This window comes from Watersipora subatra, chromosome 10, assembly GCF_963576615.1.
Source record: "Watersipora subatra chromosome 10, tzWatSuba1.1, whole genome shotgun sequence".
Lineage (NCBI taxonomy): Eukaryota > Metazoa > Bryozoa > Gymnolaemata > Cheilostomatida > Watersiporidae > Watersipora > Watersipora subatra.
In genome coordinates this window covers 13,635,180-13,653,231 of record NC_088717.1, presented here as the reverse complement: position 1 = coordinate 13,653,231, position 18,052 = coordinate 13,635,180, and the positions used below count along the sequence as shown (strand labels likewise).

Here is an 18,052-nt window from a genome sequence, read left to right as displayed (position 1 = left end):
CGCCTGTACCTAATTTTAAGACAAAGTGGCAATCAAAAACCTTATTATATATAAATATATATTCTTCTTTCATTGATTATAACTTTATTTGTTCTTTAATTTCAATCTTATTTTGTACATTTAGTTTCCACCTTAGCTCTCTGAGTAAACTGAATGTAAATCCGTGAACAATGTATTCATGTAAAAATATTTGCTCCAACGTACAAAGAAAATCTTGAAACTAAACAACTTCATATGTCAAGGTTAGTACCGCATGTGGATAGTACTGAGCAGTGAGCAATGCAATGTTAGGTTTAGTTTAGCTGTACTTAAAAGAAATGCAAATATGTGACAGTTTGAAAGGCTACCAGGCTGAGTTGGCAAGTATTCACAGGTTATTTATAGGAATATTGTTGAATTGGATTTCATAAAAATGATAGATTACAATGTGCTCACTACCATTGCAATTCTAGTGCTAAACGCATTCACCGAATTAAAAACATGAGCAGTTTTCATTTATTGAAATTGTAACGTAACATTTAATCGAAGAATTAGAATTCCTTGAAATGGCTGGCCATACATTCATAAAGAGTTAAACCAGGAGCTGAATGGGGAAATAGCAGAATGAGCAAACACCTTTTTGTTCCCCGGTCCGTATCCGTTAAGTCACGGATCGGCAGACTCCTCATCTAATGATGTCAGAGACAACCATCAGTAATAATAAAAATTACATTCCATTTCTATATATACTAGTACCCTTGCAGCCTCAAGTGCCGTGAGAGATTCTCAGGTGTAATAACTATACATACAATTATTCTGCAAACCCAGAGGGTAGTTGATTGGTGCAGTTGTAAGAGTGTTGAGCGACTGTGTGAAAATGTTGTGAGTTCAAATCCCGCACGATGGAATCTTTTTTCCAAATATCCAATCGTGACTTGGGACAGACGGGCGGGCACGGCTCTTATTATAATAAAAAATAAAGCAAAGATTTTCATACAAATATGTAGTAACTTGTTGATAACAGTAAAAAAAAAGCGCATCACTTTGGTGACGGTGATGGGTGTCGCAGATTGCGTAACCTATAGTTTCCTCTATGATAGTTGCTGCGGGACTAGAATTTCATCTTTTCAGCTGGTGATGGGTGTCGCAGATTGCGTAACCTATAGTTTCCTTTATGATAGTTGCTGCGGGACTAGAATTTCATCTTTTCAGCGACTGCATTCTATAATGAGGACGCTACGCTGCAGACTATTAGCTGATGTGAACGAGGATTGGTTTGTGATAGTGTGAACATTATGATTACATACGATCGCTGGTGTATTACGGGATTCCTGCCGACATACCGGGATACAGTGAGAACCAGGCTTTATGTTACTCATCCATCACGTGAGACTTATCGCTGCTTAGGAACAGAACTGTGGCTGACTCTGAACAGGAACCCTGACAGAGTTCCACGAGCTACACAAATCCCTAAAACCCTAAACCTACATCAGTGATAGATCTACTTGTAATAGTACTAGTAATATCTGTGGTATGAGCATTCGAGTACATGTATTAGGTTAAAATACTCTTTTTAAAAATGAAATTTATTCTAACGATTAGAAGTTAATGTTCTGTTCAAATTAAGACTTTTCTCATGACAGCATACGGACCTTACTCAGGCAGAATGCACCGTTTCGTCATGCTATCTAACCGTACCATCATCTCGACTTCGCCTAATGCTCATGAACAACAACAAATTTCATGTCCTGTCATGTTGTTGTGCAGCCCTACATATGTACTTACTGCTCTTCCACCTCCACTTTTGTGTTTGTAATTTTAGCCGGTGGTTCAAGAGGTTGTGCGCTCGGGTTCTGTACTAAAGGAGGGGCTCTCGGCTCCACCACCAACTGACAGACTAGTAGACCATTGTTACAGAGGCTACGAACCTGTAAGAAAACTAGAGGGACATAGCCAAAACAAAACGTGAGCAAGTCCTGGCGCTAAAAGAACTATCTTATACAGATTGCGCAAATCTACCAATTAATAGAGTGAAGAAGGGGAGTGAAATGGCTCCCTCAGACGGGAAGAGGCGCTAAAATATGTGCTAATACCATTGCAATATATACGATTAGAGGAGTTATGCAAATCTACATATGAAGCATGACAATGCAATTACGTGAAACTGTTGTTATCATAGAATAATTCCGTGCTGTTTCATGTTGCTGCCATTGCAGTTTTCAAGAGCAGCATATTTGAACAGTATAAGCATATCTTCAATTCGCTATATGCACAGGCTAATGTGTCACAATAGACGTGATCAAGGCTCTACCAAAATGTTATTCAATACAGCTGGGTAAGCACCTAAAGCTCCAATTAAAGCACCTCTGACTTACAGCACAAATCTTCCATATCAAATGTCCTCACCAATTTTTAGCTGAACGACTGGGAGATAAGTGTGAGGCAGCAAAATTTTTTCAAATACCATAGGCGCAACAGATGGTAACAGGTTGTAGACAGAGATCGGTAGAGCAAAACATAGCTAAACTTTTAGTGGCCGAGAGAACTGGTAGAAGTAATCTGTTCAAGTGTTTAAAAACATGCAATGGCAACTAACTAGAACATATCACTCATCCCTTCAAAAAAAGACACTCTACCGACAGCTGTCGAAAGACACGCTCTATCGACAGCTGGTCTCATGCATGGCCACAGGGCAGCCATGTGAAGCACAGGCAACCACTAACCAGCACGGAATCAACTCTACATTAAGGCTAACAAGGTGTTTCATGTAACAAATATAGTTTTGGTGATGCTTGCAGCCTGCGATATGATGGGAATGTATTTATGTTGCCATGCCATTATGCAGTTTGTATTTATTTTCAGGAATTACGTTAGTTTGTCAATAAAAATCTCTGTTTCAATTTTTTATATTAATCATTTTTATTCTTCTATTTATTACAAAACTTATTCTCCATGCATAACTTATTCTTCATAGAACAATTTACTTGTTTTTATATTACATGAAAGAGAAGACAACTCTTGACTAGCAAGGCTGTGATAGATTTGTGAATTGTTTAATAAACCTTACAGAAGCTTTCACAACCTATTTCGCATCCATGTCACAAATTTTCCTATGAGTTACATACTGAAAAAGTCCTGAAGGTCAAACAATGTCTTTCGACCTTTTTAATCGGTGCAGCCATATTTTGCACGTTCACACAAAACCAATTGTTAATTGCCCCAAAGACATTTTGCTACCTAAGCAATCATTGACGGATCAAGCATTGTATCTTTCTCATTGAGATATAATGCACATGATACACCCGATTATTGTTAGCCATGCTACTTTAATCCATTCTACAGACATCTACAGATATTCAAGAAGGCGCACATTCTGCTTGGATCGCAACGCCGAATCAGCTCACAAGTTCATCCACGACTTTTTGTTCTTCTGATAACGAGGAAATGATGTCACTAGACGAAACTAGTAGGGACTTACCGACGGGCAACGGTCTAACAGGCCATTACGCAGTAACTGAATTGCAATATGGGTGAGAGGTCCGACCTCCCTGTTGTACGAGTGAATAGAGGCAAGGAGGGTTTCATAGAGGGCTCCTCGGAGTTGTGCATCCTTAGCATAGCATTCGGTGGCTAGTGGGCTTTGTGCACATAGAGTCAGGGCAACTAGAGTGTCATAGGTTATCTACAATCAAGGACAAAACTAAATACATGAATAACTAGCCACTTCTTTCATTTGTAATCAGATAGCCTGCAGGTGGGTGTTTAAAAGGCTGGTTATCAAAAACCAGACGGAGATTTGAAACCAAATATTTTTAATGACCTTGCATAAGGTATGGATCATATGCGCGTGAGGTTTGGATGAAATGGGTCCAAAATGTAGAGACACGCGAAACATTTACGTGAACTCGACCCAAATCAGTGTGACCCGCAGTTTCCTATGATAGACCTTCATCGAACCCATGAGACTGACTCACCAAACCCCAGGGTTCGATCGATCTAAGGTTCAGAACCATTGATTTAGAACATATGTCTGAATGACTTGGCAAAACCAAAAAGCCGTTGAAAAACAAAGATTATCCCTTGCAAGCACATAATTTATAGCAAATCATTTGTTCCGTAACCCATTAATAACAACTTGAAGAAACAACCAAACCTCAACAATGGAAAGCATATTAAAATAGTAACTCGCTTGTAACTATTACCTTGCCTTCTTCACCACGACAAACAAGAGTTTCATCAGCTTTAGTTTCATTGTCTACTATGATATCAATCCTGATACTACTAGATATGATGTCGTGCTACCAGCAAAATCTTTCTGCTCGGTTTCTCGACAGCTAACAATAAACTATGACATGATGGGCGCCATTTCAGATTGAGATGAGAGATTAGCTATTGTCACCATGGAGCGGCTATTATCACTAGACACTATGTAATCACAATATAACCATAAATATAGTGAAAAGTGTCAACAGATTCTAATGATGTCGAGACAACAACATTGCTATTAACTTTGATATATGCCACATTCTGTGATTAATGTTAACCAAATTTGCATAAATCAGATATTGTATTTGATAACAGAGATATGAGAATACCTTAATACGAAAACATCACTCATTTACTAGAAGGCTAGCGCTTCTCTTTGATACTAAACTCAATACTAAACTCAAATCCCGACATAGTTGATCCGTTCTGATATTTGTTTCGCAAGCCGAAAATGTTGTATGGTGAGGCAAATATTTTTATAAGAACTCGTTGTAGTGTATTTAATTCGTGCCAGAGTCCAAACAGCTACGATAAACAATTCAAATAATTGTATAGAGTAGCAAAACATTTATAAAATTTTATTATTTATTTTACATTTTATAAAACTTTGTAAAAGTTGAATTCAAAAATCTAAATTATACATAAACAAAAAATTAATTATGTAATAAGAGGTTGTTATTGTTATTTTAGCTAAAAGACAAGAGAATGAAAGTGTAAGCTCAGGAATGCATTAGTTCAATAGATCTCAGCGATAGAAACTTACTCAAGCTTACGCTAAAAGCCTACATTAATTTAGTCTGCATTTTTGTAAAGGTTTTTTGTAATTTTACTGGTAAAGATGTCAGGTCTGGAGAAATTTCAGATGTTGAAAATTACTTCGTAAATCAAGACAAATATTCGCTCAATTTTACATTGTATGCCAAAAACAATTGTATGCGATGTTGATTGTAAGGAGAGGTTTGAATGTACTGTACGTAAGCTGTTATTTAGCTGTTATTGGACGATGAATCACATTAAAAGTGTAGCTATAAGTTGGTAATACTAAATATTGTCATGTCCGATTCACACAGAAACCTGAGCATTCTGCAAACTGTACATTTTAAACATGCATTTCGCGCAAAGATACACAAAGATATTTTTCCATTCAAAACTAACAAAGAATAAGTAATCCATAATGATTTAATTTTGACGTTCTAGTTTTTATACAAATAGACATTCATACCGAACATCAAAAACAATTTTTTAACTATCAGAGGAGTCTGCAGAGGCCGGTATGATATTCAGGGAGAGGAAGGTGCTGATAAACCAGCTTTGAGCACTTTGATAAGGCTGTGGAAATGCAACCAATTAGAAAGGAGACTAAGGCTATATAAAGGGTAAGACATCCTGATCTACAGACATCCTGGTATGGTAGACGTGAATATATCAACCACTAAAATTAAGCTATTCATCAATGAGCAGACAACTCTAAAGATAGCCACACTTCGAGTTAAAGATGAGCTTACACAAACTTTAGTAGATTTTATCAGAAAGTATTCGTATTTTTCTAAAATTTACGATTGTTTTTTATGTTTGAGGTGATCTGATTGCCAGGAGATTTGAAGATTAAATTCGACAAAACTTGATCTAGATTAAAACACTCCGAAGAAATGACATCACTAGTTGTTATCATTGTGATTGTTGATATCAGCTACTGCATTCAAGTTAAACCGCTACGCATCTCTATTTTGTCAGTCTCTCTGCAATTATACACCTCAGAATCGCACTTATGGCTGATCCGAGTGTTTCGATCGTGATCCAGTTTTTTTAATTTTATTCTTGAAATATCCTGGCAATCAGATCACCTCAAACATCGGAAACAATCACAAATGATAGAAAAACACCGATACTGTCTGATAAATGTCATTTAGGTGCATCTTTAAAATCGACCCAACAAATATTTAACGCTACATACCAACTATACTCCACTGTATTACATCTGAGATTTACAGAAACATCACAATTTTGTATGTAAAAGCAAAAAGCTGGCAGAAATAATACATATAAAGTAAAAAGATTTTAGGAAGTAAACTACATGTAATGTAAGCCAGAATAGCTAAGAGGAAGTAGTTCTACCACTCACTCTACCACCAAACATACACTTCTCTACACTTGTCCTTAAGGAGATGTGAAAAGCCTCTTTAAAGTAGTTATTATGTGATTAATTTAGTTTTGATATAAAATTTAGATTTTTGAATTTGATTTTTACATAGTTTTATATAATGCAATTTTTGATGCTATACATAATTTATTGTACTATAAAAATTTATATTTATTTCTCATTTATCTTTTGGCTTTGGAATAAATTGAACAAAATGCTACATAATTTTACAAGAATATTTGCTTGAAAATAAAATGATTTTGACAAATTGATATCATATGTCAAAGTTTGACAATATACTGCTGAGCCTGTGTTCAGAAAATCTAAGCTGCCAGGCTCATATAAACTTTAAGCAAGTACTAGAAGATATGACTGACATTTATAGACCATTCAACCTTGACCTCTCATAAGCAACCAATAATGTGGCTCAATAATAAATGGCTCAGCAATGGTGAATGAACGATGATGGCAAAAATAAAAAAGTGCACCAACCTTCAACTGTTTTGTGCTGAGGAAACCAGAAAGAAAGGAAAGCAGATATCCCAGCAATTTAAGGGCAGACAACCTCTTACTTATATCTGTCCTCAGAGAAACTGTGATGGAAGGTGTCTTACAAGGGGGTTTGGGGATGGAGGATGCTAGCTGCATTTTTTCTGTCTGAAGAGAAAGCCATTCAAGATATGACTGTAATCATTGCTGCACCATACCAGCTTATTAACTGTTACTGAGCGTGCATGGGAGAAGAAAAATTGTCTAAAAAACCTTCGTTGCGCATCAGCAAGCCAAAATAGAGAATTAGTTGGGTTTAATATAAATATTATATACAGTATATAGCTTTGTTTTTAATATTATGTGGTCATTTTGTCTATTCACATACAATTTTCTGTTTGTAATCAGTATGGAAAGACTGGATTTTAAATTGCCAAGAATAGCCGAGCGATATATGAAAAAACAAGCAATGACGTCTCCAACTGCGCTACCAGAGATTAAGAATCAGAAAAGCTCCATGCAATTCACATGGCTCATTTACACTTTAACACCCCACGTGCCATGTAAGATTTCTCCTGATTAGTGAACCTCCTGAGATCAGCTGGCTGGTGATTCTAGGAATGGCACACCACCATACCAAAGGTCATTCATGCCAATCGAGTTAAGCTTCATTGATGAAGATTTGTAAAGAAAAGAACTGACACGCCTGTCTTAATCGCAGCTGGCTTGACAGAGCGCAACCGGTACCAATCGCAGTGACGTACATATCTCTCAACTGTAGAAATAAGAAATGACCATTGCGCAAAGGATAAATTAGTGTCCAAAACTAACTCATAAATTTTCATCATACAATAGAAGTTTTGTAATCTGTTGAAAGCGTAAAGACAATAGAACTACGATTCTCAATGAAAAGTGTAAAATGTCCAAGTCTAAGACATAAATCGAGGACTCTAGACAAGTAAGTGATAATCATGAAAATATGATTGGCGTGTGAGAAATAACTGAAGGTGTCAAACACATCGACCCCGAAGACACAAAACAAAGCCACTACTGTTGAAACACAGATGGCTACACCTAAAGTGTCACACACAAAAACCATGTAGTTAATAAAGAAAAGAAGAGAATGAAAGAGGTATTGTCTTGCACATTCCGTGACGAGTACCTCAGCACAACCTGGAGGTCAACAATTAGTTCAAAAGCTAGGCCTAAATATTCGCGAAAGCAGACCAATTTATTCCAATTTGAAGTAATCTTCTCTTTGGAGTAATTTCTAATTATTTGGCAAGCGCAAGAGCGGTGTGAGCAAGAATGACTCAAGTGGTCTGTTAGTAGTATTGTAAAACACTCTATAGCTTACATGATTGGCAATGGCTAAGGAGTTGGATTCAGTGTCATACTGCAGCGTATCATTACAGGCCATACTATACATATACTGATGCTGCGATAGTTCCAAGGTTAAAAAAATATATTACGGCTAAAATTAAGTACTCCGATTAAAAATTTTAAACATGAAAACAATTCCTAATTTTTACAATTATAATAATGGGACAATCTTTCAAACTTTCTCCTAACTAGGTTAATATCAACTAATGCATAGGCAGATATTAAATACCAAATCAGCAAAATATGTACTGTAATACGTACGTATCACAAAGCAATATACGCACTCTAAATATTATAAAGTAAATAAGTACTGTAAGTTCCATAGAGTAAAATATGTACTGTAAGTACCATAAAGTAAATATGGACTGTAAGTATCATAAATTAAATATGTACTGTAAGTATCATAAAGTAAATATGTACTGTAAGTACCATAAAGAAAAGTATGTGCTGTAAGTACCATAAAGTAAATATGTACTGTAAGTACTATAAAGTAAATATGGACTGTAAGTATCATAAAGTAAATATGTACTGTAAGTATCATAAAGTAAATATGTACTGTAAGTATCATAAAGTAAATATATACTGTAAGTATCATAAAGTAAATATATACTGTAAGCACCATAAAGTAAAATATATACTGTAAGTACCATAAAGTAAAATATAGGTCCAGAGAAATAAACATAAATTTAGTTATGGCATACATGAACATATGAGGATTTCGTTTTTTTCTTAGGTTTTTAAGTTTTACACCAAACATCAAGCTGGTGATACATCTGATACCCACCAAGCACTCACCGAAAGAACTCGCATTCAAATCCCACAAGCACTTCAATTATATCACATTGTCAACCTTTGGGAACAAAAACATCAATTTGCATTATTTTCACACCAAGTCTAATGACTTACAGACCTGAAAAGTTCCAGACGGAGAAATATCCGTTAGAGCGTGCTCAACAAGAGTGCCCGCAATAGTACCCAGAATCGAAGGCAGGCCTGGCTGGGACAGTAGGCTATGTACTGCATTCAGAGCATTTACTCTGGACATTGCGTAGTTTGTCTCTCCATCTGAAGTACCCATATCCAGTGTCCAGTGTAACTGCGAGCTTACAAATTGACAAATGGTAGTTGTGTACGGGTAAAGACAACTTCCACACCTGTAGAACACAAGACAGTGGTTGTGGATAGACAAAGACAACTCCCACATTTGTAGAATACAAAAAGATAGCACAGCTACAGAATTTTTTTATGAAAATGGCTCAGGGCAGGTTTGTATGCTTTGGTAATTCTACACTATCAATTCTGCATTAAGGGTATTGTTATGTAACTGCCAAGTCGAGAGTTTTAGCCAAAAAAGGGTGAGACAATTCCACAATATAGACAAATATCATCATAGCACTTGAAAATTTCTTGACAAGCTGAACCAAAGTCAGCCAGCTGCAGGGTCGTATATAGATACAAGCTGTATTCTCATCAAACAATAACTGCAGGAGCAGATGAGATCATGTACAACAGAAAATGCAATTAACGGTTGCAATATAATATAGTAGACCTCGCTATACGACATTAATTCGTTCCGGTGTTGGCACCGGAAGGTGGACATGCCGTATAGTGGAGTATAGAAACCCATAGCAATTATCTAATGCAAACACCCCCTGGTAAAAAACATCAAAATTTTACATACGTACTGTACATATTAAAATTATTAATAAAATAGTATATTAACCTTAGTAACTATAGTTACCTGCAGTAACTTTAGCACCTTTAGTGGTTATGATTTGCAATAAAATGCAACATAACTATGTACTAAAAAAGTTTTGAATTTACCTTAAATGACCTAGCTTACTGAACACACACTTAAAGCTAAGTTTTAGAATCTATTATAAAATGAATTGTAAACCTCAATTTTGTCATTTTAATTAATCGTTTTACGAAACCGGAAAATGCTGAACTGAAAGAGAGAGAGAAAGAGAGAGAGCATCGTATCTCTTTCAGGCGTTGTGTGACAGATTTTGGCAAGTAGCATATCGGCATCCCCGTATGCGGCGTACCGACCGCCAAATTTGAATTTCGAGAGACATTTTTGTTGATATTATTTGGCAAAAATATGCTGTAACGAGACAAAAAGATTTTGTGTTCTACAACTTTAGGCAAAAAACTGTGAGACAGAGATGCCATAACCCGGGGTGCATAACTGCTAGTATTGTGTATAACACACTGTATAACACAATACTAACAGCAAGCCTGGTGTTGTCTGGGATCTCTTTCATTCTCATTCATGTAGTCCACAGGTGAGTGTTTAAGAACCTGGTTTTCAGGAACCATACAGAGTTTTTGAACAAATATTTTACGACCTTGCAGAAGGCACGGAGCATATAAGTGAGAGGTTTGGATAAAATCAGCTAAAAATGAGGAAACGCATAGTATTTACAGATAGACTAACAGAGAGATAATAACAAAGTAAGATTTATTAATATAGATAACAATAATGATCATGAATATTAAAGGGCAATAATAATACAAGTGTTTATCCAATTCTCGTCAACTCTCTTACTATACAAATTACTAGATATGCACATATAAATGCTAGAACTAACTACTAGAAATCTTTTCCATAGAAACATATTTCTATTACAAATATATCATACCGCTCAATACATATTAGCAGTTAAATTGGTTTAATCAAATGCAACGCTGATGCAATAGATGCTCTGACACGCTAGATTGACTACAACCATTTCCTGGAGTACAAATACATTAACCTTCTTATTGCAGCCAAAGTACCAGCCAGATAGTAATACAGTATTAGTAAATATAATGAAGATATATCAACCCATTAGGCTTGCAAACAAAACATGACACGGTGTGGATAATGATTATGGTCTGTGGAACATCAGTAATGGTGGCTTATGTGACAGAAATAGTTTATCTGTCATTAATGGACATATCATAGTAAAAATAGGTTAGAATGCTAACAATAATCAGAGGCTAATGACCATTAAGCCAGTATTGCAGCAATGTTAATAGGATACATGTCATACTCTCTGCATCAGGTCATAACTGAAGGCTAGGAGAAAACAACTACAAACTACAATCTGTCATGGCCATATTACACCTTTTTACCAAGTCAGGAGACAATTGCATTACATAGAGAACTGCTGTTACATCAAATCTTATATGAATATGCAACAGCATGGCTATAGTGGACTGAGCAATAGCTGGCTATAGTGAACAGGGCTATAAAGTGGCTATAGTTGACAGGGCTCTAGCATGGCTATAGTGAACAGGGTTATAGAGTGGCTATAGTTAACAGGGCTATAGAATGGCTATAGTAGACAGAGCAACAGCTGGCTATAGTGAACAGGACTATTGCAAATACATAACTATACCGAATCATGGCATTAACAAATTCATTGGCCAACCAGTTGAAGTTTGATAGAACCATTCTCTCTCCCCCTCTCCCCTTGCTCTTTGCCTCATGACATAAATAAGATGTAATGAAAGTTGCAAACTCACAGATTTCCCAAAGCCACAAGAAGGTCATTTGCAATGCAGTGGAGCGATGGAAGATGAGAAAACACAACTTCTAAGTCCGGTCTAGTTGCTCTCTTCCTAAAGATCTGTCAAATCAATCCAGAACAAAAATTTAGAAAAATTCATACTCTCAACACTCTGCATATATGATATTTCTCCAAGTCCTTCTTAGTAAACAATAAATTCCAATGTTTTATATTTACAACTTTATATTGGCAAATAATTATATGTTTTACAATGCAACAAATAAATGATTCAAGTGCAAAAAGTGAGATATACTCAAGCAACGTATTATTATACATCTGTAAAAAAGAGAAAATGGTAATACATATCCCTCATCCATATTATATTCTAAATATAAGCATGCTCTATGGAAAATCACCTAGTCAATACGTTGCCTCATATTTTATATAATTGTGTTGACTAATAACAGGGTGCCACTATATAGAAAAGTGAGTTGAAAAAGCTATAGATATCAGAGGATTTGAAGGTGAGAGAATTGGGTTCAATTTCCACGAGCAACGATTCTTTCTTCACAAATAAGCATTGCATTTAAAAGTTTGCATGAGCATATGTAAGTGTGCAGCTATAGTATTAACTCATATGTAAGTGTGCAGCTATAGTATGAACTCATATGTAAGTGTGCAGCTATAGTATTACCTCATATGTAAGTGTGCAGCTATAGTATTAACTCATATGTAAGTGTGCAGCTATAGTATTACCTCATATGTAAGTGTGCAGCTATAATATTAACTCATATGTAAATGTGCAGCTATAGTATTACCTCATATGTAAGTGTGCAGCTATAGTATTAACTCATATGTAAGTGTGCAGCTATAGTATTAACTCATATGTAAGTGTGCAGCTATAGTATTAACTCATATGTAAGTGTGCAGCTATAGTATTAACTCATATGTAAGTGTGCAGCTATAGTATTAACTCATATGTAAGTGTGCAGCTATAGTATTAACTCATATGTAAGTGTGCAGCTATAGTATTACCTCATATGTAAGTGTGCAGCTATAGTATTAACTCATATGTAAGTGTGCAGCTATTGTATTAACTCATATGTAAGTGTGCAGCTATAGTATTAACTCATATGTAAGTGTGCAGCTATAGTATTAACTCATATGTAAGTGTGCAGCTATAGTATTAACTCATATGTAAGTGTGCAGCTATTGTATTAACTCATATGTAAGTGTGCAGCTATAGTATTAACTCATATGTAAGCGTGAACCTATAGTATTAACTCATCTCATACCACGAGCTGTGTAATGCGGCTTTTGTACATTTTTACCAAATGTTTTTGATTAGTGAGTAGTTGATTAACTAATTAGCCTATCATATCTGTACTTAAATGAAAGGAACCAATCATCTGTTTGCGTTGAGCCAATAGAAAAGAAGTTTACAACCCAAGCTGAGCTTATCTTAGCCTAGTTGAGCTTTGCAAAAACCTCATTTTTATCGCAGCATCTTTTTCATTTAGCCATGTCAGACCCATTACAGCTATGGAGGTTCAACTAATTGTACCTCAGTGGACCTACCTAGGATGATTATCTATTACGCAATAGTAGTAATTACAGTGATTATTTATATTCAGCAGTAACAATTATGCCATAAGCTATAATTATATTGATAACTGCCGCGAAACACAGCCAACTTATTACCCACGGTAGTAGCAAAGAGGCCAAAAGTGTCCAGGCCCATTCTGCAACACATTGTGGATCCTTTTCATGGCATTGGCTGATGTAAGATTGTATGCTGATTAATTTGGTATCAAAATCTTTTTCATAGACTATGAGAGTCAAATATTATGACAACTTCTATGCTCCACTTTCAAATACAGTCATACCTCGACATACGAGAAAATTGAGATACAAGCAGAATTTTAGCAAGTTCCTGCCTTGAGATACGAGAAACCTTTGAGATACCAGCATAGGAACCAGTCTTGATAGCCATTAAATGGCCAAGTAGGCAAGAGGCCACTTTCGAAAACAATGATCAGATTTTCTTGTCACATCAGTTTGAAAAAGTTTTAATAAAGACGGCTAAAGGTTGTAGTGAAAGGGAGGAGAGAAAGCGTCAAGCCGGAAACAGGTTAATAAAACATTAAGGCAATGGCAAAATTTAAGTTAAGTTTTGTAAAATATTAAAACTTAGCTTTAAACGTGTGTTTAGTAAGTTTATTCATTTATGTTAGAAATGAAAGTTTCTGTTATGTCAAGTCTGGTGTACCAAACAAGTTTCTATCAAGTCTCTCTCGCACAGCTGTTAGCCATTACGTCTGTCTCGAAGGTAAGAACTCCATACAATTATACTATCCGTAGTAATGTTACATTTTAATGCTAATCATAACCACTAAATAGTATTTGTTACTTGGTGAGTGTATGTACTGAATTACAACAATCAAAAACACATTTTTCCATCATAATATCATGCTTTCAGTGTTTTTTTATAGTATGGGAACAGATTAATTTATATTTAGTTATTTTATATAGAAAATAGTGCATTGAGATGCGAGAACATTGACATACAAGCTCAATCCCAGAACACATTAAGCTCACGTGTTGAGGTATGACTGTAAAAGGTTTTACCGAATATTCAATAATGTCAATAAAATGCATTGGTAGCGAAAGAGTTAAGTTGACAAAAGCATTGAATAAGACCAATAATACTTACGACAGAATCAGGTGTAATGGATGACAAGTTACAGATAGTTGAAAGCAAGTGTTTGATAGGCACGCGGACCCGCCATGAGAAAGGCGTGTCTATCATTGCTAGTACTGCCTGGAGGTACACACGGAGATATGTGGCAGCCTTTGTCAGTCCTGAAACACTTGTATCTCCTGACACGGTTGGGAACCGTTGTCCTGGAATCTCTGCCTTAGGCCCATCTAAAGAATAACGCCTGTCAGTATTTCCGGAAATACAATCCATGATAAAATAACACAACTAACCAGGCATAAGTGTCAAATCTTGATTTCCGATCGCTCTTACATTAAAACTTTCTGACAGGCTGAATAATTGTCTCTGCATACAAAGTATGTAAGTAATTTCTAACATGCAAACATATCTTGAAATTACAGCTTTTATGTAATATGAAAATCTATTGAAAGTTTGAAAAATATAAAAAATACAGAAATTAGGTCAAGTTCAACTATCTATGGTGTAAATTCCAGCAAGCTATAATGCGTGTTTTCTCCCTAATTATGCTACTAAACCAACCCATCACCAAGCCTGTCCTTGTGTTAACAAGATTCTAAGCTAAAGGGGAAATTATAATGTTTTAGAGCTGATTATTTATTATCAATTATTATTACAACTAATATTTTAATCAAAATTTTAATTATTTCAATTAAGAATAAATTATTTTATTTAAAATATATTTACTATTTTATTTATTCATTTATTTAGCTGAAGCTGATTATAGTTTCATATAATTCATTAGTCGTAATGCTGTATATAATTGTTTGATGCATTCCTTATCAGTTGTGAGAACTGGAACCGATTAAACAAACTACAATGTATTCTTATAAAAATATTTGTTCTAACATACGACATATGAAGCACATATTAGAATGGATTAACATAGCATTTCGATGTTTGGCTGTGCGTACAAAACAAATATCTGTAACGATACACACGGTACTCAAAGCATTATGCAAAAATAAATCCAGCACAAAAAAAATTTACAGCTAAAGCTTTGGGAGTGCGAATGCATTTAATGAGAATAGTAATAGAAAATCCTTCATGGATTATACACAAGAGAAATGAAACAAATACAATAAGAAACAAATTAGCACAAGGAAATTATTTGTGAGCTGTACTATGAATTACGATAAATTGGTAAATTACAAAAATATATAAAAGAACATTGAGGTAATATTAAATTAGACACATTTTTATTTTTCAGAAGCAATTGCCCAAAAATCCAAGGAATTCTGCCAGTGACTAAATCTAATATTCTTTTTAGTTAACAATATTAAAAAAATAATATTTTATGATGAGTCACGAGAAGCTCTACATGTCTTTTTTTGAGGTTAAGGCAAATGTTTGTCACATTGGGAGAACAGAGGTATTATACGGTTTTGAAGAGTTGTCCCTACTTGGAAACAAATTTCATCGATGGAAGATTAGCATACACTACACAAAACTGATGGCCATAGCAACTTCTTACAATTGACAATCTCGAATAACCATGGTAATATTTGGAAGTTTCAAACAAAGCAGAATTGCAAAGAATAGCCCCCACTAATAGAGGTAGTCAAAGAATACCTCTATTGACTCTGCCACAGACTGCATAGAGACAATCAATCAGCTCTTCTATAGCCTCCAGCAACCTGCAAAGCTGGTTGCACCACATCTCAGAATGTTTGTTTCCGGTGGGCCCATGACCTCCACAGTTAGGCAAGGAGGCCAATGCGGATAAACACGTCTAAAATTAATAAGTTTATTTATTGGAGTACTGTTTGATGAGTATTTGTCTTTCCTAAAATATCAGGCCTGCTTGGAAAAGAATGGAAACCTAAAAACCTAAAAGGTTCTTAACCTTGGTTAAATCAAGCCCTGAGTGTTTAACAGCCAATCAGTCTCAGGGAGTTTGGACTTTGGGAGACTCTCGAAAGCAACAGCAAAAGTTACACTGATTCGCAAGGTCATGTCCATATGATAAGGTATGTAATTTCTTGTGAGTTCATACACTGTATTGATTTTGTTCTTTGAACACAGTGATGTTACTACACAGTTTATTGCACGCACCAGTAAAACATTTACCTATGTTTTGAATATGAAATAAATCGTGTTTTATTTTTCAATGAAGATGGGTTTGATGAAGGAAAATATGAAGCCGGTGGGGCTCAGAGCCGTATAGTTTCACAAAGTCCCGCGATCAATGGGAGCGTATATGGGAGCTTGCTCGTTTCCAAACAAATAGGCCGAGCCTACTATTTTTTATAAGTTATAATAGAGAGGCCACAACATTAACCAACAAAAATTACTCCCATTAGCAGTTGTTTTAAAAACGATTGTTGTATCATACACCATTTGAAAGATAACAGAATTTCTTACAAAAAGCTGCGAATAACTTTTTTGTAAAAGCGTAAAGTAAATGCAAAAAAGAGTGGTATCGAGAGCCAAAAGGTGATGTATCGAGAGCAAGGTACGAATATTCCATTAGAGCTCAGTATGTAGATCAGGTTTTGTTCAGAAACAGGCGTTTCGGTTTCCGGTTTTGGTTGCGAGACTTTGTAGAGCTATACAACTTTGACAGTACAGAACTATATAACTTTACAGAGTTTCGCGACTAACGGAAACGTATATGGGAGCTTGCACGGCTCCAAACAAACAAGCCACGCCCACTATTTTATTTACCTTAGGACACTTATATTTTGCTAGTATTTAGTTTCGTGAGTAGCATACAGAGTAAAATTTCGCTTCAACTTAATTTCGCAGCTTTGATGAGTGTGAAAATATAGTGATGTGAAAATATAGTGATGTGAAAATAAATGCAGTGGAACAAACATAATTAGATTTCTCAGGTTCGGTTCACTGGTAAGGAAAATTTTTTCAATTTGGCACTAGTATGTAATTGTGAACCGCAGGTAGAATTGTGTGGCCGAGATCGATAATGCAATTTGATCGCTTGCTGCCATTTGTTTCTTGGACTATCAAAGAACAAAGCTATTGAATTCCGCGTTTTCGCTCGCTCGTTATGATAGCTTAGTTTCGCTCATGAAATTTTCGCGAGAGGATGACTCCGCGAAAACGCGAAAGTTAGATGAGGCGAATACATAAGTGTCCTAGGGTATGTAAGTTATAATAGAGAGACTGCAACACTAACCAACAAAAATTACTCCCATTGGCAGCCGCTCTGAAATTTATTGCTGTATTATACACCATTTGAAAGAAGACGAAGTCCTACAAGAAACTCCAAAAACTATTTTGTAAAAAAAGTACAGTAAATGCAAAAAAGTGAGATGTTGAGAACGAAGTAAGAATATTCCATTAGAGATCAGTATGTCGGTCGGGTTTGTTTAGAAACAAGCGTTTTTGTTCCCGGTTTTTGATGCAGGACTCTGTGAAACTATACGGCTCTGGTGAGGCTCAGTACGTCCAACAGGATAAAGAAGCTTTGCCCAAAAGCTAGATTTAGGTAGCTTCGGTATTTCCTGAATTAGTGTGGGCAAACTTCTTGCTTAGACAAAGAAACTGAGAGACATACTAATATGGGTTACATTATTGCCAGGAAATAAAGCGGACCAAGCT

At 35.6% G+C, this 18,052-nt stretch overlaps 1 protein-coding gene across 1 annotated transcript in view; it reads right to left on the bottom strand.

Moving 5' to 3' along the window:
- LOC137406235 (proline-, glutamic acid- and leucine-rich protein 1-like) overlaps positions 1 to 18,052 on the bottom strand; it is a 67,224-nt gene that overhangs the window by 34,129 nt on the left and 15,043 nt on the right. The window contains exons 7-13 of the mRNA XM_068092772.1: positions 16,064 to 16,223; positions 14,468 to 14,682; positions 11,771 to 11,874; positions 9,168 to 9,411; positions 6,878 to 7,042; positions 3,458 to 3,661; positions 1,765 to 1,907 (exon numbers count right to left, since the gene is read on the bottom strand). Of these exons, the coding sequence (XP_067948873.1) occupies positions 1,765 to 1,907; positions 3,458 to 3,661; positions 6,878 to 7,042; positions 9,168 to 9,411; positions 11,771 to 11,874; positions 14,468 to 14,682; positions 16,064 to 16,223 (1,235 nt within the window). The remainder of the gene's footprint in view (positions 1 to 1,764; positions 1,908 to 3,457; positions 3,662 to 6,877; positions 7,043 to 9,167; positions 9,412 to 11,770; positions 11,875 to 14,467; positions 14,683 to 16,063; positions 16,224 to 18,052) is intronic.